We start from the raw sequence: 18,604 nt of genomic DNA, 5'->3' as shown, positions 1-18,604 counted from the left end.
TTAGTACAGGAGATAGATCCTGATGAGACAGAGGGTTCTGTTGGTTCTGTTGATGAGACAGAGGGTTCTGTTGGTTCTGTTGATGAGACAGAGGGTTCTGTTGATGAGACAGAGTTCTGTTGGTGAGACAGAGGGTTCTGTTGGTTCTGTTGATGAGACAGAGGGTTCTGTTGATGAGACAGAGTTCTGTTGGTGAGACAGAGGGTTCTGTTGGTTCTGTTGATGAGACAGAGGGTTCTGTTGATGAGACAGAGGGTTCTGTTGGTCCTGTTGATGAGACAGAGGGTTCTGTTGATGAGACAGAGGGTTCTGTTGGTTCTGTTGATGAGACAGAGGGTTCTGTTGGTGAGACAGAGGGTTCTGTTGCTTCTGTTGGTGAGACAGAGGGTTCTGTTGGTGAGACAGAGGGTTCTGTTGATGAGACAGAGGGTTCTGTTGATGAGACGGAGGTTTCTGTTGACAGTATTTTTCAGACTTTTGTTAAAAAGTACTGCTGTACCTGATCTTAAGGAGAGACACTTTATAAATCAAACTCTATCTCTCTCTCTCTCTCCTTTTCCCCCTCTTCTAATTCAAACAGCTAATCTTAGTAGAAGAAGCAGCTGTTTGATGGTTGTGTGAAACAGTAAAATATGTATTTGCTGGCTTCTATTTTTCTGGATTTGCTGAAACATGTTGCAGATCTTTACAGCACTGTACATAGTTCAGCGTCTGTGTTGCGTCTTCAGGCAGGGTCCTCCAACAAAAGCCAAGCTGACCCCATCTGTTGAAGGTGATGCGCTCACTGCTTAAAGTTCTATTTTGCCTTCCTTGAAAATCCTCTAAGCATGTATAAATATAATAAGAGCAGGACATGAAATGTGGATCAAGTTTGCAAGACCAGTAGCTTGGATTTTTACGAGCGTTCGTCTGACAGGGTTTCGCTCCAGCTGTCAAATCGTTGAGCGCAGGGAGAGAAAAGTGGAGACATCCTGCGTCCAGAGACACTCATTAGCACTTCCTACAGATGTGAGCGTGCGTGAACACACATTTAGGAGATCCAGGATGTGTGAATCCATGTGTGAAATGTGTAAGTGTTTCAGAGTGGGTAGAGTGGGAACACAACAAGTCGAAGCGTGCATGCCTAAGTGTGTTTCACCTCTTCTGTTGGGCTAAGGATAAAAATACGTGGGTCATATTGAGCTCAAATGTATGTGTAAAATAATCCTATGCATCCAGTTAAGGCTCTGCAGGATCAATAAAAAAAATGGATCAAGGTGAACACATTCATAAAAACACATCTGCTACAGACAGCCTATTAGAGGAGCCAACACATGTAGGTCAATTCTCAGATGTGTTATCATGTATCAAACAACCCTGAGACTTTTAGAGTCCACATTTCTAAAGTCTTATTACATTTGGTACAAAAACAACACCTGACTCGATTGAACACATTTGTTCATGTACAAAGAAGACAGCAGTCGCTAAAGTTCAAAGACATTTGACCTTGTGTATATTTAAATATCCCAAGGGCTGTACGGGTTCAACCTTGTAACTACTTATATGCAGTAATTTGGCAGAAAAGCAAAGTGTGTTTTCTGACCAATAATGCTACGATACACCATCTGTCAGGCTCGGTTGCATCTCCAGGATAGTCTGTAGAGGAGAAGTGTGTATGTATACTGTCTGATCAGAGCATTAAACAAAAACATGCTATAATGTCATGCTGCAATCAGGCCAACAGCAAACGGTCCAAAAACTGTAGATTAGGATGATTGCAGCATTGCCTTCAGACGCTGCTCAAATGGTGAATGGACTGGAGCTTGCATGTTTCTTTTTTAGTCTCCTGACTAGAAAAAGCACTTTTACACCGCATCTCACACCTACTCATTCACACACTGATGGCAGCTGCTGCAAAGTGACCATCAGAAGTTACTAATCCCATTCATTCACATGCCTATGCCACAGGAGAAGCAGCAACTTGGAGTTAAGTTAAGTGTCTTGCACTCGGACATATTGGACATGTGGCAGCAGTAGCTGGGGATTGAACCCCCAACCTTGCAGTTAGGAGACCTCCAACTCTAACAACTGAGCCACAGCTGCGCCCAACCGATTGTATAAATGTATAAATATCAGTCGCCTTGATGCTCAAATTTGGTTGGACTCTGAATATGAAAGAGTCAACTTGGTATGAGTCCTGAAGAACGAACATTGAGAAATGAAGCACATTTGTTCTCACAAGCATGCAGAGTCGTTCCTTGATGTAAGTTTGCTACGTACACAGCTTTACATTATCTCTATAGGAATGTCCGAGGGTCTAATTCCCTTTTCACTATAATCAAAATCAAAATTCAGACTGACCAACTCATCTAACTGAAGAAACACTGAGAAACGTGCTAAAGTGTTCTGCATGTAAACATTGTGATATGATTTGCAGAGTGCGGCTAACATTAGCACCTTTGGTCATTATCGTCATGCGTGTGCTATATGTTTACACATTCCTCCTCAGACATGCCAGTTTAACCTGACACAGTTTAACTCAATTTTTTTGATGAAATTACTGCCAGATCGTGCTGCTTATTTGTTTACTGTGCTTGTTTACATCCAGGCAGCAGAGCGAGGAGAGAAGGCCCATTAGACGAGGCTTCAGTCAGTCTATAACTATAGCGCCATCCAGTGGCAAGTGGCTGCATTCACCATGAAAACAACATTTGACATTGTGTGCCAACGTCTAAACATTACATTATTTGTGTGAAAGACTAGTCATTCTTGTGAGAGGGAAGTCAGTTCCAGTAAATATTTGATTGGCCAGTCGAACGTATCCCTTGTTATTATTTTTCCTGTTTCTGGAGGGTTGTCCAAAAGAAAGAAGTTTCCTAATTTAGTAATGCTTTATAGGATAGTTTCAGGAACACACTTCTTCAAAATTCAAATAGTAATTAGACCTGACACTCTCTCAGATAAATAATCAACTAGTGATTGTGTAATGCCTTTTTATTCCTGACAGGACTGTTGATAGAGTCAGAAATCAGGGAGAGATGACTGCAGGTTGACGAGCGAAGGAGAGTCACAGGCTGGATTTGAGTCTGGGCTGTCCAGCTTGGAGGACATACTCCATACATGCAGAGTGCTACCAATGAGGAGTATCTTACAAAGATTTAACCAAGGTGAAACAGCATTGAGTTTTAAATCCCTGGTGTCTGGTTGATTTTAATTTCATCTAGCAACATATAGGCATCTCCTTTCTGTACAAATAAAACTATTTTACTTTGAACTTCACATTTTTATTTGAACAGTATTGTTACATTGTCATTATTTCAAATGTGTCAATACAACCAAAAAAAAAAAAGAAAAACAAAACAGAAACAACTCATAACCTTAATTTCTCATCCATGGGAACATTGTCTGCTCCCACACACATTCATTAGCACTGCTTGGCGAAGTCAAGTCATTCTCCAACTTGAGCATAGAACAGCAGTAGCGGCTTCCACCCACCCACTGCAAAAACAAAGTTAAGTGCTGGAGCCTCTTCACATTCAGACGAGGAGAGAGAATAAATCGTCTGTGCTTTTGATGTTGAGAGTTATCAAGAAGTGCCTGCGGTGAAGTCAAATACTTGACATGTGCATTACCTTTTTAAAGTGTTTTAGTTTGTGAATGTTTAGAATAAAAGTCTGTGACGGTGCTGAGTGCTTTAGTCCCTTTTATTAGCAATGAATTATTTGAGGATTCCCATGGCTGACTCCTCCGCCTCAAAGAGCGACACATTAACGCTCAAGAGCAATGTTTGCTTTTCACTGGATCGTAGTTTCTGCTGCAAATGTTCATGAGATACAGAGTTGTTTAAGTAAAGCGAGAACAAACAGACACATGTACACAGCCATAAAGGGATGGGTCTTTTATGAGTCGGGTTGCATGAGGAACTTGAGTAAGTGTATCACCAACAGAAGGTGCCGATCAGCTCAGCCCCTTTAGTGCACAGGATGTACCATGTAATTTAGATCATATTAAGAAAAGAACAACAGCAACCTAATTACCATGGCGTACGCTATCGCTAGACATTTGTCAGTGCATTACTTTGCCTTCAGCGAGCCACTTTGTTTCAGCTCTTCTTTGTGATGCAATGCATACACCCCTGTGCCTCCAGCGCACCAATCAGCTGTTCAGGTCAGCAGGCTTCCAAGAAAACGACTAAAAAAACCAAACATAAGTCATTTTGAGGGAGACAATGAGACAATACTCTCCCCTTCAAAATGCCTTTGTGCTTGTGCTGCTGTAATTGAAGTTTTTAAAGTTGTGTTTGCTTGTTACTTAATTACATTTCCAAAACTGTTAAATGAATGAGCACGTCGGATCAAAAAGCTTTAGCTGCAACTTTCAAGGCCAAAATGAGAAAAAGTGATACCTATCTGAAAAACTACATTTGGTAACACATTAAATTAAGACCACAATATTCACTATTAAATGTCTGCTTATGCTTATATCATACTCATTAATAGCATACCTAGCACCTTATTCAACTATATACTGTGAATATACCAAGGAGTTTGCTTTCTGTACTCTCTTGCTTACTGCTTATTGTTTGGAAGGTCTTGAACATGATTTTTGATTTAAGTCAGAAAACGATGCTTATTTAAAATATGTGAGTTGCATCAGAGAGCACGAGACTGATCGCAGAATAAGTTAGCCAGAATAGGCCAAAGCGGAATATCATAAATCACAGGATGGAGCCATGATAATTACGACCCACGTCCTCTGTCACAGTAGAAACACACTGCAGCTGTAATGAATGTTCATGTTCTTGACCTGAATACCAAAACGTATGACGCTTTCAGGCTTTGGAGACAAAAAAAAAAAAAAAAACATGCAGAGAGGACAAAGCTTGACTGGAAAGAGAAAAAGCAAACATGAACACTTGAATGTATACTTAAAATAAAGAATAGATTTTTTTGCATTTCTTTTTCTTAGATAACAAGATAGATTGGATGAAAGAGGTTAATTACAACACTGAGATTAACATGTGGCTCTATAAACTCCATTTTGAGCCGACCAACAAGCTCAAAGGAACTCCTACAAGGAAACCTAGACGTAAATAAAATTTGGATATATCAGGCAGCAACCTCCAATATAGGACTATAAAGCCAAACAAAGTGGAATTCCACAAGTGTCCACTAGAGGCAGGCTCCCAGGTGTCCTTTTAAAAAAAAAAAGCAATATACTGTACATGTTTTCAGTCTTGGAAAAAATAAGTCTTTTTTTCATAGGTAAACATGAAGAAATGTTTTGTTTCTCTTTTCTGTTCTAATTTTTTTAAGGTTAAGAGTTGTTCATATATTTGTATAATTGGTTGCGTAGCTGAAGAGGTGATGCAGACTTATTTCTACACCACCTCTTTGCCTGTTTCTTCACCGAAAATGTGTTTTTTGGACAGCACTTCAAACATGGCAGTCACCATCATAGGTCTTCAAACCTCCACCTCAGAAACCATCGGGAGATGTCACTGAGACTACGTCCATCATCTACACAGACAACAGTATTTATCAGTAAGTCATGTGAATGTTTGGCTTTGAAACCAGAGGCTTTCAGTTCAGCTCTGATAGAAAATCACATTTAATAACTGCAGTGGCCAGTTGACTCATTTGTAGATAATTAAATCCAAAGACAAAAAAATGAATCTCAGACAAATACTCTGGATCTCATGTGTACACACTCAGCTGGGGCTGGAAAGGACACTCTCGTCTCTGCTCAGGCTCCATTAGAAATAATTATCTCCAATCGATCTTTGAAACCCTCTGTGGAGCAGTAACATCAGCCTGTACTGTCTCAGCCTTCAACTGTCTGTCAGCAGTGTGTGTGTCTGTGTGTGTAGGTGTGTGTGTGTGTTTGTTTGAGGATGCGTGTGACCTTCACATCCAGGTCTGAGCAGAACTCCGTTTGACTTGTGACTGTCTGCTGCAGTTGCTGTAATTCTGTAGGTTGCTTGTCCCAGCTCAGCAGCAGAGCGTGTCTCCTAGTGGGACTCCAGAAAAGCCCTCTTTGAGCGGGTCAGCCACACAGGACTCTGTAATGGTGAATGCACTGATAACCGGCCACCCGGTGTGACTCTACTGCGGCGTGAAAACCCAAGCCGTCAGTATGGGGGCCACCACAGCGGAAAATTGTGTCCACTAAAGCGTGCAAGGTTGGGAGCGGATGTGACAGTGAAGACATGCAATCCTAATGAAAATCAAATCCAGTCAGCTCGCTCCTCTGAGAATCTGTGCGGCAGGAAGCCTACAGCTCGGCTGCAGCTCTCCTATAGCTGATAACAGAGGTGAAGCTGACATAATGAGAAGGGCAAAGACCAACGCTGTAATGTGAATTTGCAAATCCTGTTTTTCAGTGAAAATGTAATTCTTTTGTTTTAGTCACAACAATGCCATTTGTCTTATTTGAATTTATCACAGCATGGGTTTGAAGTGCTGCTGCATCGCTGTGGAACTCAGTGCACTCACCTTGCTGGGAAAAACCACAGCCTCATCTTTCCCCTGATTACTTGCTGCCTCAGCCTTCCCCAAGAGCTTCACAGCCCAACCAACTTCACCAAAATCCCTTAAGTGTGCTTGCAAACAGCAATCCCAGCACTTATCCAAATGGACTGCGAGTGCCATGCCCCTAAACTCTACGTTTTAATTACTCAAGGTCCACGGGACAACTTCCTGCACGGATCACGTAACACAGGAACTTATTGAGGCGGATCTTTAGGGTAGTTTAGAACACTTATAGCAGTCACACGTTAGTATGGAAACAAAGAAGCTTATAGGCAGCTTACACAGCACATGATTCATTGGAGGGACGGATGTTACTGATTACAGTGCACAACTAAACAACTAGATTTCTGTCTTGTCTCAAACCCCCCTTACATCTGTTAGTCAAGCCTCGACATTGTTTCATTTCCCACAGAAATAGCCATCCAGCTTGTTAATGACTAACACCGCGCTCAAGCAAAAGCCTTTGTGAATGACATCAGAGCAACAGGAAGAATTAACATTGTAGACGAGAATCCTTTTCTTTCCAATGAAGAACGCTCGTCTCTGTGTACAAACTGGAGCGCATCAAGAGAGTCAAATATAGAATCTCTGCAACATACCCGTGGCCTGAATATTGCATAAAAGTATCATCAAAGTGTGGCTCATCACGACAGCCCTGAATGAGGCATGAAAACTCTTCAAAGTAAAATAAGCCAGTTCCAAAAAAGTGTCATGGACAAGGTCATTAGCAGTCCAACAGCATCCTCCCTGCATAGCTTCTTTCCACTTAATACTTTTTGCACCATCATTTAATTCATTTGTGAATTCAAAGCCTTGGACCTTCCCGCAATAAAATGAGATAAACCTTTGAATGGAAGATGACATTAATTTCGTCTGAAGAATTTTAACTGAAGTGTCCGCCCTCTCTGTCAGAGTCTTGCTCATTCCCCCACATGCTGACATCAAAAGCAATAAGTGGGAATAGCTGTTCTAATTGCCTTGAAGCAACCTGCCTGCAGTTGCACCAATACAGGGATTTGTTTGATGGCTTCAAATGAGTCCTTCAATTCCTGTTTGTTTCTTGGCAGTCAGGTGCAGAGGTTTGATTGGCCACTTTACTTCTATAAAGCACCTTTTCACAAAACACTCTGACCAGGGATCCTGCTGGCACAAATGCACGAGCAAACACACTCACATAAACCTGCACATGCATACACGCACAGTTTAAATATTAAGTGGATCTCAGTGGCAATTATCCTTGAAAACCCTTCAAAGAATGTCTGGCATTTTGTCGCCATCTAGGCAGGTGGGAAGGTACTACTTGCATCAGAGCAGACAAAAACATTGATTTCTTCTCCCTCAGGGTCAATTTTGTTTTGTTTTTTTTGTTTGCCTGATGTGTCCTGCAACACTTGAGCAGGGATAATGGAACAGACAAGGAGAGAAAGGGCAAAAATTAGCTTAATCAGTCAGACCTGTTCGGCTGTCTTGTGTGAATCGCCTATTACTAGAGACACATTCAGGAGAGGAACAAGAGAACGGGAAAAGGATGTGAGCTGATGAAAAGAACAATTGGTAAAGAAATTCTGTGAAGCAGCAAAGACTGAGTAAGCTGCAGTGATTTATTGTAAAAGTCAAGAAGACCTTCTCCGCTATCACATCCGTTCGACAGCAGAAAGGGATTTGATTACTACAAAGACACTTGATGAAGAAGAGGCGAAGTGAAAAACCCCAGAGTCATTTCGAAAAGGAATGAAAAAGTAGGGCTGATACCTTCATGCAATCACGTCGCTTGCTTTCAGAGAGAAAAAGCAAATCAGTGGATCAGATTTCAGCAGAACTTTAAGAACAATGTTAAAGTCAAGGTGATGGTATGTCTTCTGTCATTATCCTTTTATATGTGGCTCACTTTGTAGCTTGTTATCCGCCTCAAAATCACATTGAGATCACCTCAAACTCAACTGAAAACTGGCACATTAAAAACCTGTGCTCAGAACCGGAGTGTAGGGAGGATTTTGACAGATGTGCAGGTTTGTATGTGTGCACTCTTCAAGAATGCAGCTGAAACAACATCCTGCGAGCTTGACACAAGTCTCTCCCATCCACTTGTTGTTTATATGCCATCATTGCTAACACTGTCTTTCTTGTTCATGGCATATGACAAACAGACACTAATGTATATATCTGAAAATGCACATGGCAATGAACCCACGAGCTGTTTTTACACACTCTCTCCTGAAATGCAGGGTGGAGAACGTGGTGAACATGTCGTAAATAGGACAATGCAGAAACAGGTGAAACAGAGAAGCTGCACTGATTTTTTTTTTTTTCAAGTAAATGCAAATTTCAACATGGATCAAGAAGAAAAGGCTGGCTAACAGAAAACATAATGAAGCAGTTTCATTACTGTACATAGTCAGAGATCTGTCTTTGCATCATTATGTAGTCGTCACCCTTGCACATTTGCTCGTGGCGAATTTCCTGAATTTTCCCAGCTGCAGTCCCAAACAGCTGCACGACCCCTTCACGGGGTAATTTTACTGATGGGCTGGCAGGAAAAAAGTCTGAGTAAAGTTGGGGTCTCTTGTTTTCACGATTTGAGTTCACTCCATAAATTTAAAATAGTTTAGTGCACGTGTGAAAAAAACAACATTAGAATGCATTGTATACAAGTTACCTGAATCAATAACAGCTACAGTAGTGTCAATAGCCACCTATTTACATGTTAATTGCATTTGGCTACATCTGTTCATGATTAGTTTTTCTCATTGCCAATTTTATCCCCCATAAACTTTGCTACTGGTGATATTTTTTTTTAAGCAGGCATGGTCGTCTTTCAAACTTTTAATTCACAAAGTTTACTACTTGACGACCTAAGCAGATGTTATTTTCCCGCTCCTCTTAAACAGATATCAAATACATTGGTTGAGTCACCACTTTTGCCTCATTTTAATGCAGAGAACTCCATATTAGTGTGCTAGAGATGGGCTTATACATAGGAGATAGTGCAAGGTAAGCATACTGCAGGCCATGCATCACATACTCTCAGCTGAGCGTTCACATCTACACTACACACCATAAAACGCTAAAGTAACACCATTAAAAAAAAAAAAAACTTCTTAACAGCTCTGACAAAGTGTTTTTTTTTCTAAATGTGTGTTGAAAACTAATTGGGTCTGGGTCAGGTTGAAGCCTAGTGGTGTGTTTCCACCCCGGGGTACTTATTACAGCACAGTGGATAACTGAGTATTTTGAATTTTCCTCTCCTATGCTTCATTTAGTCTGATAAGTGCAAGTAAATATGAGGGCAAGAAAAAGGAGCCCTTTTCCTGCTGGAGCATCAAGTCTTTGATTTACATCTTTTTCATTCTACTTGCCACTTAGCCACAGTACCATGTGTTCAGGGCATACTGCTACACAATGACCCATCAATCTGCAGAAACACTGCTGAGGAGCTACTCACCCACCAATACACTCATGAAAAATAGATCAAGTGCAGATGGAAGAAATCTCTATTTGACCCTGTGGCAACAATTAACAATGCAGTCAGTGATGAAAAGCTTTATTCAGTTACATACACTAAGTGGCTTTTATGCATGACCCAAGAATGACTTGTAACACATCTATTACCTTATCTAAATAAAAGAGCAACAAGCCAACCTCCTCCCTGAAAAGGCTAATGCGTCTTCTAATATCATCGCCTGCTTCTATCATCAGTTAAACTACTCTTGTGGAAGAAATGGGACCTCGCAGCACCAGCCCTTTTGAATGAATACTCCCACTGTGCCGCTGGCAGCTTCAGCACTCTTCGAGGCAGTCGAGAGGGAGTCATCGCAATCACGGCGAAAAAAGAAACTTGTGCCTCCTGCCAAACATAGGCTGGGGCTTGTGCCTGTGACAGCAGAAGAGAGGGGAGGACATATCGGGATGTTTGTGAGTGTGGCAGACAAACAGAGTGGATGAACAGCCCATGAATATCTCTAATGTGTAACAGAGAGTGTTTGTCAGAGCTGATGGTGGGGAAGGATAGCGCTGAACGAGGAAGAAAGTAAGAGACATGGGGTGTGTATCACGTTGCTCTCCCTTTAAGATGCTTTTTTCTTTATTTGTGGTTGTGAGTTCATTGCTTTTTTTTTGAAGAGATACCAGCTGCTTTTCTTTCAGTCATTACCTCGACGCGAGTGTTCGTCTGCGTGACATCCATTTTATCCGTGTGCTTGTTCATCTGCCTGTCTGACTGCAGAATTGACAAGTGGAGAACAAACTGAGATGAAAGTGTGATCAACTGGAGGAACAGGATCGTGTTGTGTTGCTGTGTCCTTCACACATGGCTACTGAGGCCCTTTATGTGCATGTGTGACTGTGTGTGTGTGTGTGTGTGTGTGTGTGCTTGCCCATCTCCTTTGTGCTTTCTCTGCCCACTAAAACTCATCAAATACTCACAAATAAGCCATTAATCCACTCTCCTAGGATGCAGGGCTTTCTCTATTTGTTTCTCACTTGGCGCATTTTACAATCACACCACGCCATGTCCATTGGCGGTTTGCATAATTAGGCCACTTATATCAAATCGAGCAGATTCTAATGGAGCGTTAAGAGTACATATTTACTTAAATTGCGACTCTCACCATCTCTATGCGTCATCCTCTCTCGCTTTGGCATCCTCTCATTCGCTCCGTCCCTCAGGAGCGCTTGGTGGCGACGTCGAGGGAAAGAAGATTGAGGAAGACTATGTTTCCCTCAAAGGTCACAACCCCCTAAAGTGGAGTTAAGATAATGTTTGACCTTTCAGTGAAATGCGGTTCAACCACAGTTACCAGGGAACACACAGAGAAGTAGCAAAGCTCCTTTGTAAGTAAGTGTCTGTGTTACAGACTACAATCAGTAAAGAGATAACTTGGTGCAAGTGCAGAAGTGTGAAAATGTCCAATTTGGGTGTTTTCCTACATGGCCCTTTGTGTCCATTAGGGTAGAAACTTCCAAAAGTGTTTCAGGTGTGCACATGTGTTTATTTTCAGGAAGCTTTTATAGTTGGATTTTTTCTATCAATAACATTCGACTCAAAAAAACTCTAAAGAGCACTGTAGCACCACACACTGTGGTTAGTGGTGTGCTCTGACAGAGGAAATGGCACACATAAGTAGCATGGGAAGGAGACTGAAACCTCAAAGCCTCGCACTAGAAAGCCTATTTGCCCGCTGATTGTTTGAACAGCGGAAACACCCTGGTACATTTAGACAGAAAAGTCGAGATTGCTATTGGGCTGCTTTCACTTGAGCCTTTTCATGCTCATTTCATTCAGAGTGTTTTGTGTCTCTGTGGGCTGTTAAATTTCAAACTTCTGTGCATGTTTTCTAAACTCTAACCCTTTATTCTGGCAGCTCGGCTTTTTCGAGCTGAAACAGCAGCAGCAGTGTGAGAGGGCAGAAACAGGAGGAGGACGAGAAGAGAGTGAGGAGGACAGACGGGCGAAAGAGAGAAAAATAATCCTGCATTAATGACTGACAGAGCTCATGAGTGTCATCATTAGACTTTGTAGCAGGTCACACTGTCGCACCTCAACCACACTCAATTATAAAAAACTTGCCTAGAAAGTGCAAATGGGACAGCTGGCCTGAGAGGACACTTGTCCTTTCCCATGGACCACAAGAGACTGGCTCCATGTGGACGGTTTATTTCTAAATGCTTGGGAGATGTTTGCGGCCATTAAACCTCAACAAATTAGCCCAAATAATCCCTCTTATTATCAAAGCATTTCAAAGGCCATCACTATGCAGAGCAAGTCATGCTCGGTGCTGTTTGCAAGAATATTTTAAATCACTCAATATGCAGACATTCTGGGAAATATATGTCTCAAGGGTTAGCTCATTTAAAAAAAGTTCTAATTCAGGAACACCAGGGTTTAAATCCATTCACAATGAGAGGGGGAGAGAGTTAAGAGTACCTGCAGCATCGTGGTTATAAGAGGTTTCATACGTTGGGATAAACCGAATGATACTCGATCCATTCTTCTTGAATTTGTCCCTTACGTTTGTCTTCATTATCTTCAGAAAATGTTGACAGAACACCTGAGCATGCTTTCTTGGTTCACAATGTTGAGTCATTGATCTGCCTCTTGGATTGAATCAGGGTGGGACAGAAGAGGAGGGGCAGCTCATCAGAGGATTAAAGAATAAAGTGCATGAAGCTGCCAAACGTAGTTTGTGTTTGTCATCTAGGTCCCCACCTCAATACTCTGTGAAGATTAATTTTGAAGTGTAATCTGAGGAGTGATGTGATAGTATCGCAGCACCAGCCTGCAGGTGGATGCTGGGAAGGTGGGGGTGGGGGTTGAAAGTAAGAGTGCAGCACTGGTGCAGGGCAGAGCTGGCGATGACAGGGCAGAGGGAAGGAATGGAAATCTGGCTATCCGAGATAGACCGCCACTTTGGGAGGATGTGTTTGTGCAAATGGAGTATGTCTCAACTAGGTGTCGCTACAAGAAGGTGTAGCAACCGTCAGTCTTCAGTGCAAACATTTTACTAACCTCCTTCTCTCTGTCTCTCTCTGTGCCTGCAGAGGCTTGGACAGGAACTTTAACAGTCTGTTGGTCACTGCGCCCATAAACGTCCATGACAGCAAATCTTCCCAAAAACACGCCCAGGTGCCAGCCCAGAATTTAAACTGTGAGTATAACTGTCGTCCACAGTCGACTCGGGAGACAGAGCAGAGGTAACTTAAAGAGAGAGAGAGAGAGTAACGGGGAAGATGCGGCTGAGCATGTGAGGAAATAATGGGAGATTGGAGGTAAATCACATGAATTAAAATAAGAGACAAGTTGAAAAGGGTGGGAGGAGGTGGCAGGAAACAAAAGGAAGTAAAACAAATAATAAAAAGGTGTGCGGAGAGGAAAGAGAAAGTAGGAAAAGGACAAAAAATAATCCGTGCACCTGCACGCCCCAGCTGTGCAGTGCTTATTCTGAATCATTGCTCCATCCGGAGAGACTACTTAGCGTTTCATTTGGAAAACAGGGATTTATTGCCGCAGGAGGGGCCTGCTTTGGCTGTGTGTGCCCATGTGGGGTGTGTGTGTGTGTGAGATGTAGGTGTGAATGGCAAGCCTGTAGTGAAGAGAAACTTGGCTTCCAAAGCATCTATAAATAAAAAAACTTCCTTGGACCCCACTCTCTTTATGATACAGTACAGAGGGAAGAAGGTAGGTTTTCCTTGCTGAAGATGGGTCAGGTGTGTGTGTGTGTGTGTGTGTGTGTGTGTGTGTGTGTTTCTTCCAGATAAAAAAAAAAAAAGCTGGGGAGCTGAGCGCTGGATCATTGGAGGGGAAAACACTGACATATGGTAAGAGTTTTCTGAGGTTTGCATTAATCTGTGCCTCATTCACTCTGAGGATTAATTTACGTTGGGGGATCTCGAAATATTTACAGCTCCTGCTTCTGGTGAGACAGCGACAGGATAGAGATCCCCCCGTGGAGCTTGGTCAGCCTGTAAATCAGCCAGCCAGAAACACAGGCCAAAGTCAGCACCATAGCTCTAACCTGCTGTGGAAGAGGCACTCTGAAGCCTTTTTTCACACTTGTGCTCCGGAAATGTCCAGAAATGTCAAAGGACAGACTTCCACTGACATGTAGGAGGTAGGACATGCCATCAAAAGGACTACATGTAAACAGAAGACGAACCCCTGAGGAACACACAGGGGAGCGGACAGGACTATAAAGCAGCTTCATCACATGCACAAAGGTGATGTTGAAAAAATGAAGCGAATGCCGAATGCACAAAACTGAAGTTCCTCGATTGACAAGATTAGAAAGCCCTCAAAAGTCACATGTGGTAAAAATCATGGCAGAAACAAACATTTATTTCTGAGCCTGGTCAAAAAAAACATGTGGGTTTGATGTATTGTAGTTGTAGCTGTTTGCCAAGAGGCTTCAGCTCCAACTTTTGCCAGTTACGATTGACCAAAAGATCGGTTGGGACATCCATCGCTATGCTTTAAAACGCCCCTTTAGTGACCAGTGGAGGACATCGCTGATTGTACAGTTCATGAAAATCAGCAACCCAACCAACTCACCAGAAGTCAATATTCCTGAATATTTCCTGCTGCGTTCAGGCTCACCCCAAATGCACGTGAACATTTTACCAAGGGGTTGGCGAGATAAAGTTGGGGTCAAGTCGACGTCACACAAGAAGCTCACCTTTCAAATGTCCACTAAGTTCTTACATATGTGAAAACAAGTGAAGTGACTGTATGACTCCCACACGTCCATGTGTGGATTACAAAAACATCTCTGAAGGGTTACTGACTGAATGCAGTCAATGGAAAGCCTCAGAGATGTAGCGACACACATCTGTGCGGGAAGGATAGGCGGCATGAGGGGGCAGATTCCAATCAATAAAAGCCATAGTGAAAGCTATTAGCCTGAATCGTGATCTTCTCAGATCAGAGAATTGAACTACAGCATGGAAATGAAGGGATGGCTTAACCAATTAAAAATTAATAATACAATGGAACAAATGTGCACCAAGCCTACACAGGTCAATCTAGAAAACACAAATGAGCTGCTTCTGTCTGTCATCAGCCTCCACAGCAGCGGCAAGAGAGAGAGAGAGAGAGCGGGCGAGAGAAGCTCATACAGCTTCCCAAATGAGCTGTTTTCCTGCCATGCTTCGGGGCTCTCCTATGTTTGCTGTGTTTAGAAACACTCTCTTCTCCATTATTTTCAAATTAGCTGCCACTTAAAGCTTTGCAGTTTGCCACACAAAGTGCAGCTACACAGGCACAAATGGCAGGATTTCGTTTGGATTTTTAGGAAGGGACCAGGTCAAAGGTCACAACAGCAGGAAAGAGCATTACCCTGAAAAGATCGGGTTTTTTCTCCCATGATATTAGCAGATGATTCCTGCTTTTTTTCGTACCACAAGTTTTAAAACGATAAAATCTCAGACATTTTAAAAATTGAAAGCATCTAAAAATACAGAAGCTTTGAAGAAACTTCAGATCTTCAGACATATTTTCAATCTATGGCTGAGGCAAGCAGAAGAGAGGGAGTGCTGTCTCACTTGCCTGCATGTGTAGGTCTTTATAAAACATATCAGTAACTCAGTGTGCAGGGGTTTGGGTTGGGAACCGGAAGGTTACTGATTCAAGTCAGTGTGGACCAGAGTGTGGCGTTGGGTCTGCTAGCTGGTGAGGTGCTACCCGTGCCAACGTGCCCTTGAGTATGGCACTGAACTCCCAGCTGCCAAAGGGGCTCCTCATGTGCAGCTCACTCTGATACCTCTCCATGAATGGATGTCCATAGTTCCTGTTTATGCATGTGTGTATTGCATGTGTGTGAATGACATTTGGAGAACAATGTGTTCCAGAATTTCCCTGACAGCATTAACAGACTACATCAAATTTAAATCACACAACTGTGGGTGACCAGGACTTCTATTTTTATTCACGTGGTGTCAATACGGTTGGTTTTTGTTTTTTTTGCTTGAATCATCTTAAAGTTTTAACAAACAAGTATCATCACAATCTTACTGTGCTGTGGTCTTGAGTGTTGTGTGACCATGCCAGTCTCATCATAAAATATAATCCACAGTTTTGTCTCTACATGCATGGACGTCGCTTGATTTGCTTTCGTGAACAGTGAATTTCAGCTATTGAAATAAACATGTGACGAGTGTCGAGTGTTTTTTACAAACAGTCACCCATATGAACATACATAGAACAAAGCTGTTTGTGGATTTGGAGTGCAAGAACACACTCCCACAGACAGCTGACAATTTGATGGAGAACATTATACCAGTTCGGTTTGCACATCTCCAGAATGTGATGCATTTAATGTGCTGTCTTTTCTGGTTACATTTAGTGTGTTGCTGCAAGATTGAGCTGTTCAGGAAAATGCATCCTCTGTGCCAAGAACTTTAAAATGTTTTAAGAAATGTGTCCAAGCAATTGAGACAACTAAGATGTCACAAAACCATCAAACTGAGCCTTGCTGCTGCTCCTCTTGATTTATATAGACATCTTAAAACCTGACTGGCAGAAACAGCTGTTCCGAGTCCCTCACTCTCTTTCCCCACATTAAAGTCAGATCAAACGGGAGAGTGGCTCCATCACAGTGGGAATTAAGACTTTATTAAATATCCCGAGAGAATCCACGTCTGCAGAGAGCAAGAGACTGAGTCAAATACCCAGAGAGACGCTACAAATAACACAGCAGAGCGACCAAGTTACTCCTCTCTCTCTCTCGGTTTTCTCCTCTCCTCCATTCGCCTGTGTGCTTCCCACACACACTCACACACTCACAAACCCAGAGAAACGCTCAAGTTGGTGGCTGAGCGGAATATAGATGCGACTGGAGACAAGAGCCGGAGCCGTGATTTGCACATAGACATAAGATACACCCCTGAGCTCTCTCTCTCTCTTTTTCCATCCTCTACTTCTCCCTCTCTCTCTTCTCTCCCTCTTTCTGTTTTTTTTTTTTTTTTTTTTTTTTTCCAAATGTGAAAGGAATTCTTAAAGTGGGCGACCACTGCAGGCTGCCAGACCCCGACACCCTCTGCCCTAAACTCGGTGCCACAAATAACATCCGCGCGCACAGAAACACAGACACGGGGATGGACTTGCTCTGGCACGGCGCGGGCAGACCCGGCAGTGTGCAGGTGACTCTGTGTGTGCTGCTGACAGACGCGGGGCAAACTTAACAAGCCCTCTGTTCTCATCTTGCACATAAAAAGTACCCTCACACCGAGAGCAGACCAGAACCCCGGAGAAAAAAAACAAAGAGTCGGATCACCCTGCGTCTCAGGGAAATTGTCCCCAAATCCATTTCACACACACGCACTCTTTCACGCACATCTCCCCGTCTTACCTGAGGGACGAGGAAAGCCAAGAAGATGCGCACTCCAATCTCCATGGTCGGGTTAATTAGCCTATATGCTCGATGTGAAACAGATTCAAAACAGGGTGATAGAGTCTGATTCAGCTCTGCTCATAATTCCACTGTCCAAGCGCCGGAGAGAGAGGAGAGAGAGAGGAAAGCCTTTCGCCGTGAGCCGCCGGCTGCCAACTTCCCCGAAATACAACTGCAGTCTGATCAGCAAAGCATTGGATGGTGGAGCGGAGACCACAACCAATAGATTTATGAGGAGGATGGTGGGTGGGAGGAGGTGAGACGGAGGGAGAGGGGAGTGCTGGTGGTATTGGGGCGAGGAAGAGGAGGAGGAGTGGGGTCGTGTAATTCAAAGTCAGCGTCACTCTTTTTAATTGCCAAATTTCAACACCAGATTATTAGGCGGAGTTTCGGGTGAAGCAGCAGGTTTTCCAACATCCATCCTCGGCGTTACACACATCATATGTTTCTCATCAGACAGCTTTATAGACATTAAATCAGCCTGCATATTAAATCTGATTTACGGGATTTCTCGTCGTTTATTCGATGGAGGTGTGAGGGCTCACGGGATGCCTCTATTTAACGCATCATGTCTGAACGCGCGCAGCGGCGCCGGTGCCTGCGGGGCAGCCGGAGAGAAAGAAACTTCACTTAATGAAACATTTCAGATTTGTGTTTAACATTATAATAAAACTATTTACGAGGCTGCATAAAGAAGTATGCTGTGTAGACGCTAGACTACACTCCTCACTTTAATATTCTTACACCATCACAACCATTCTTCATTTGTTATTATCAGCGCGCTCTCATCCTTCATCTTCCGTAATTAATTGTTTATTTGTTTGGGGAATGTTCGGGTGTTTGTCAGAAGGAGCGTTTTCTTTATCAGCCTGAGGGCATCTCTCTCTCTCTCTCTCTCTCTCTCTCTCTCTCTCTCTCTCTCTCTCTCTCTCTCTCTCTCTTTCTCTAAGTGCTATAACGGGAACACTTTAGCGTATGTGTGCGCCCTGTTTTATAAAAGTCTTGAAAGTATTGGTTGGGTAAAAATGTCTGATTTGATTTGCCAACAGGTGAAACAAACACACAAGTATGCGATTCAGGGGAGTTGGGGCATAAGGTTGCAAAGGACAGAGTTACTTGTCTTACCTGCCTTTTTCCCTCTGTCGCTGTGATGCCACACAGTGAATATTGCGCTCTCTCACTGTTGTGACATCATGCAGGTGGGCGGTGCTAGCA

At 42.9% G+C, this 18,604-nt stretch overlaps 1 protein-coding gene across 1 annotated transcript in view; it reads right to left on the bottom strand.

Moving 5' to 3' along the window:
* Positions 1 to 17,741, bottom strand: part of cdh13 (cadherin 13, H-cadherin (heart)) — a 340,521-nt gene extending 322,780 nt beyond the window's left edge. The window contains exon 1 of the mRNA XM_079346024.1: positions 17,348 to 17,741. Coding sequence (XP_079202150.1) covers positions 17,348 to 17,392 — 45 coding nt within the window. The 5' untranslated portion in view covers positions 17,393 to 17,741. The remainder of the gene's footprint in view (positions 1 to 17,347) is intronic.
* Between the last annotated feature and the right edge of the window lie 863 nt (positions 17,742 to 18,604).

This window comes from Symphodus melops, assembly GCF_947650265.1.
Source record: "Symphodus melops genome assembly, chromosome: 6".
In the NCBI taxonomy this organism is placed as follows: domain Eukaryota; kingdom Metazoa; phylum Chordata; class Actinopteri; order Labriformes; family Labridae; genus Symphodus; species Symphodus melops.
Note: the sequence above shows the minus strand (reverse complement) of the source record. Positions and strands in the feature narration are given on the sequence as shown.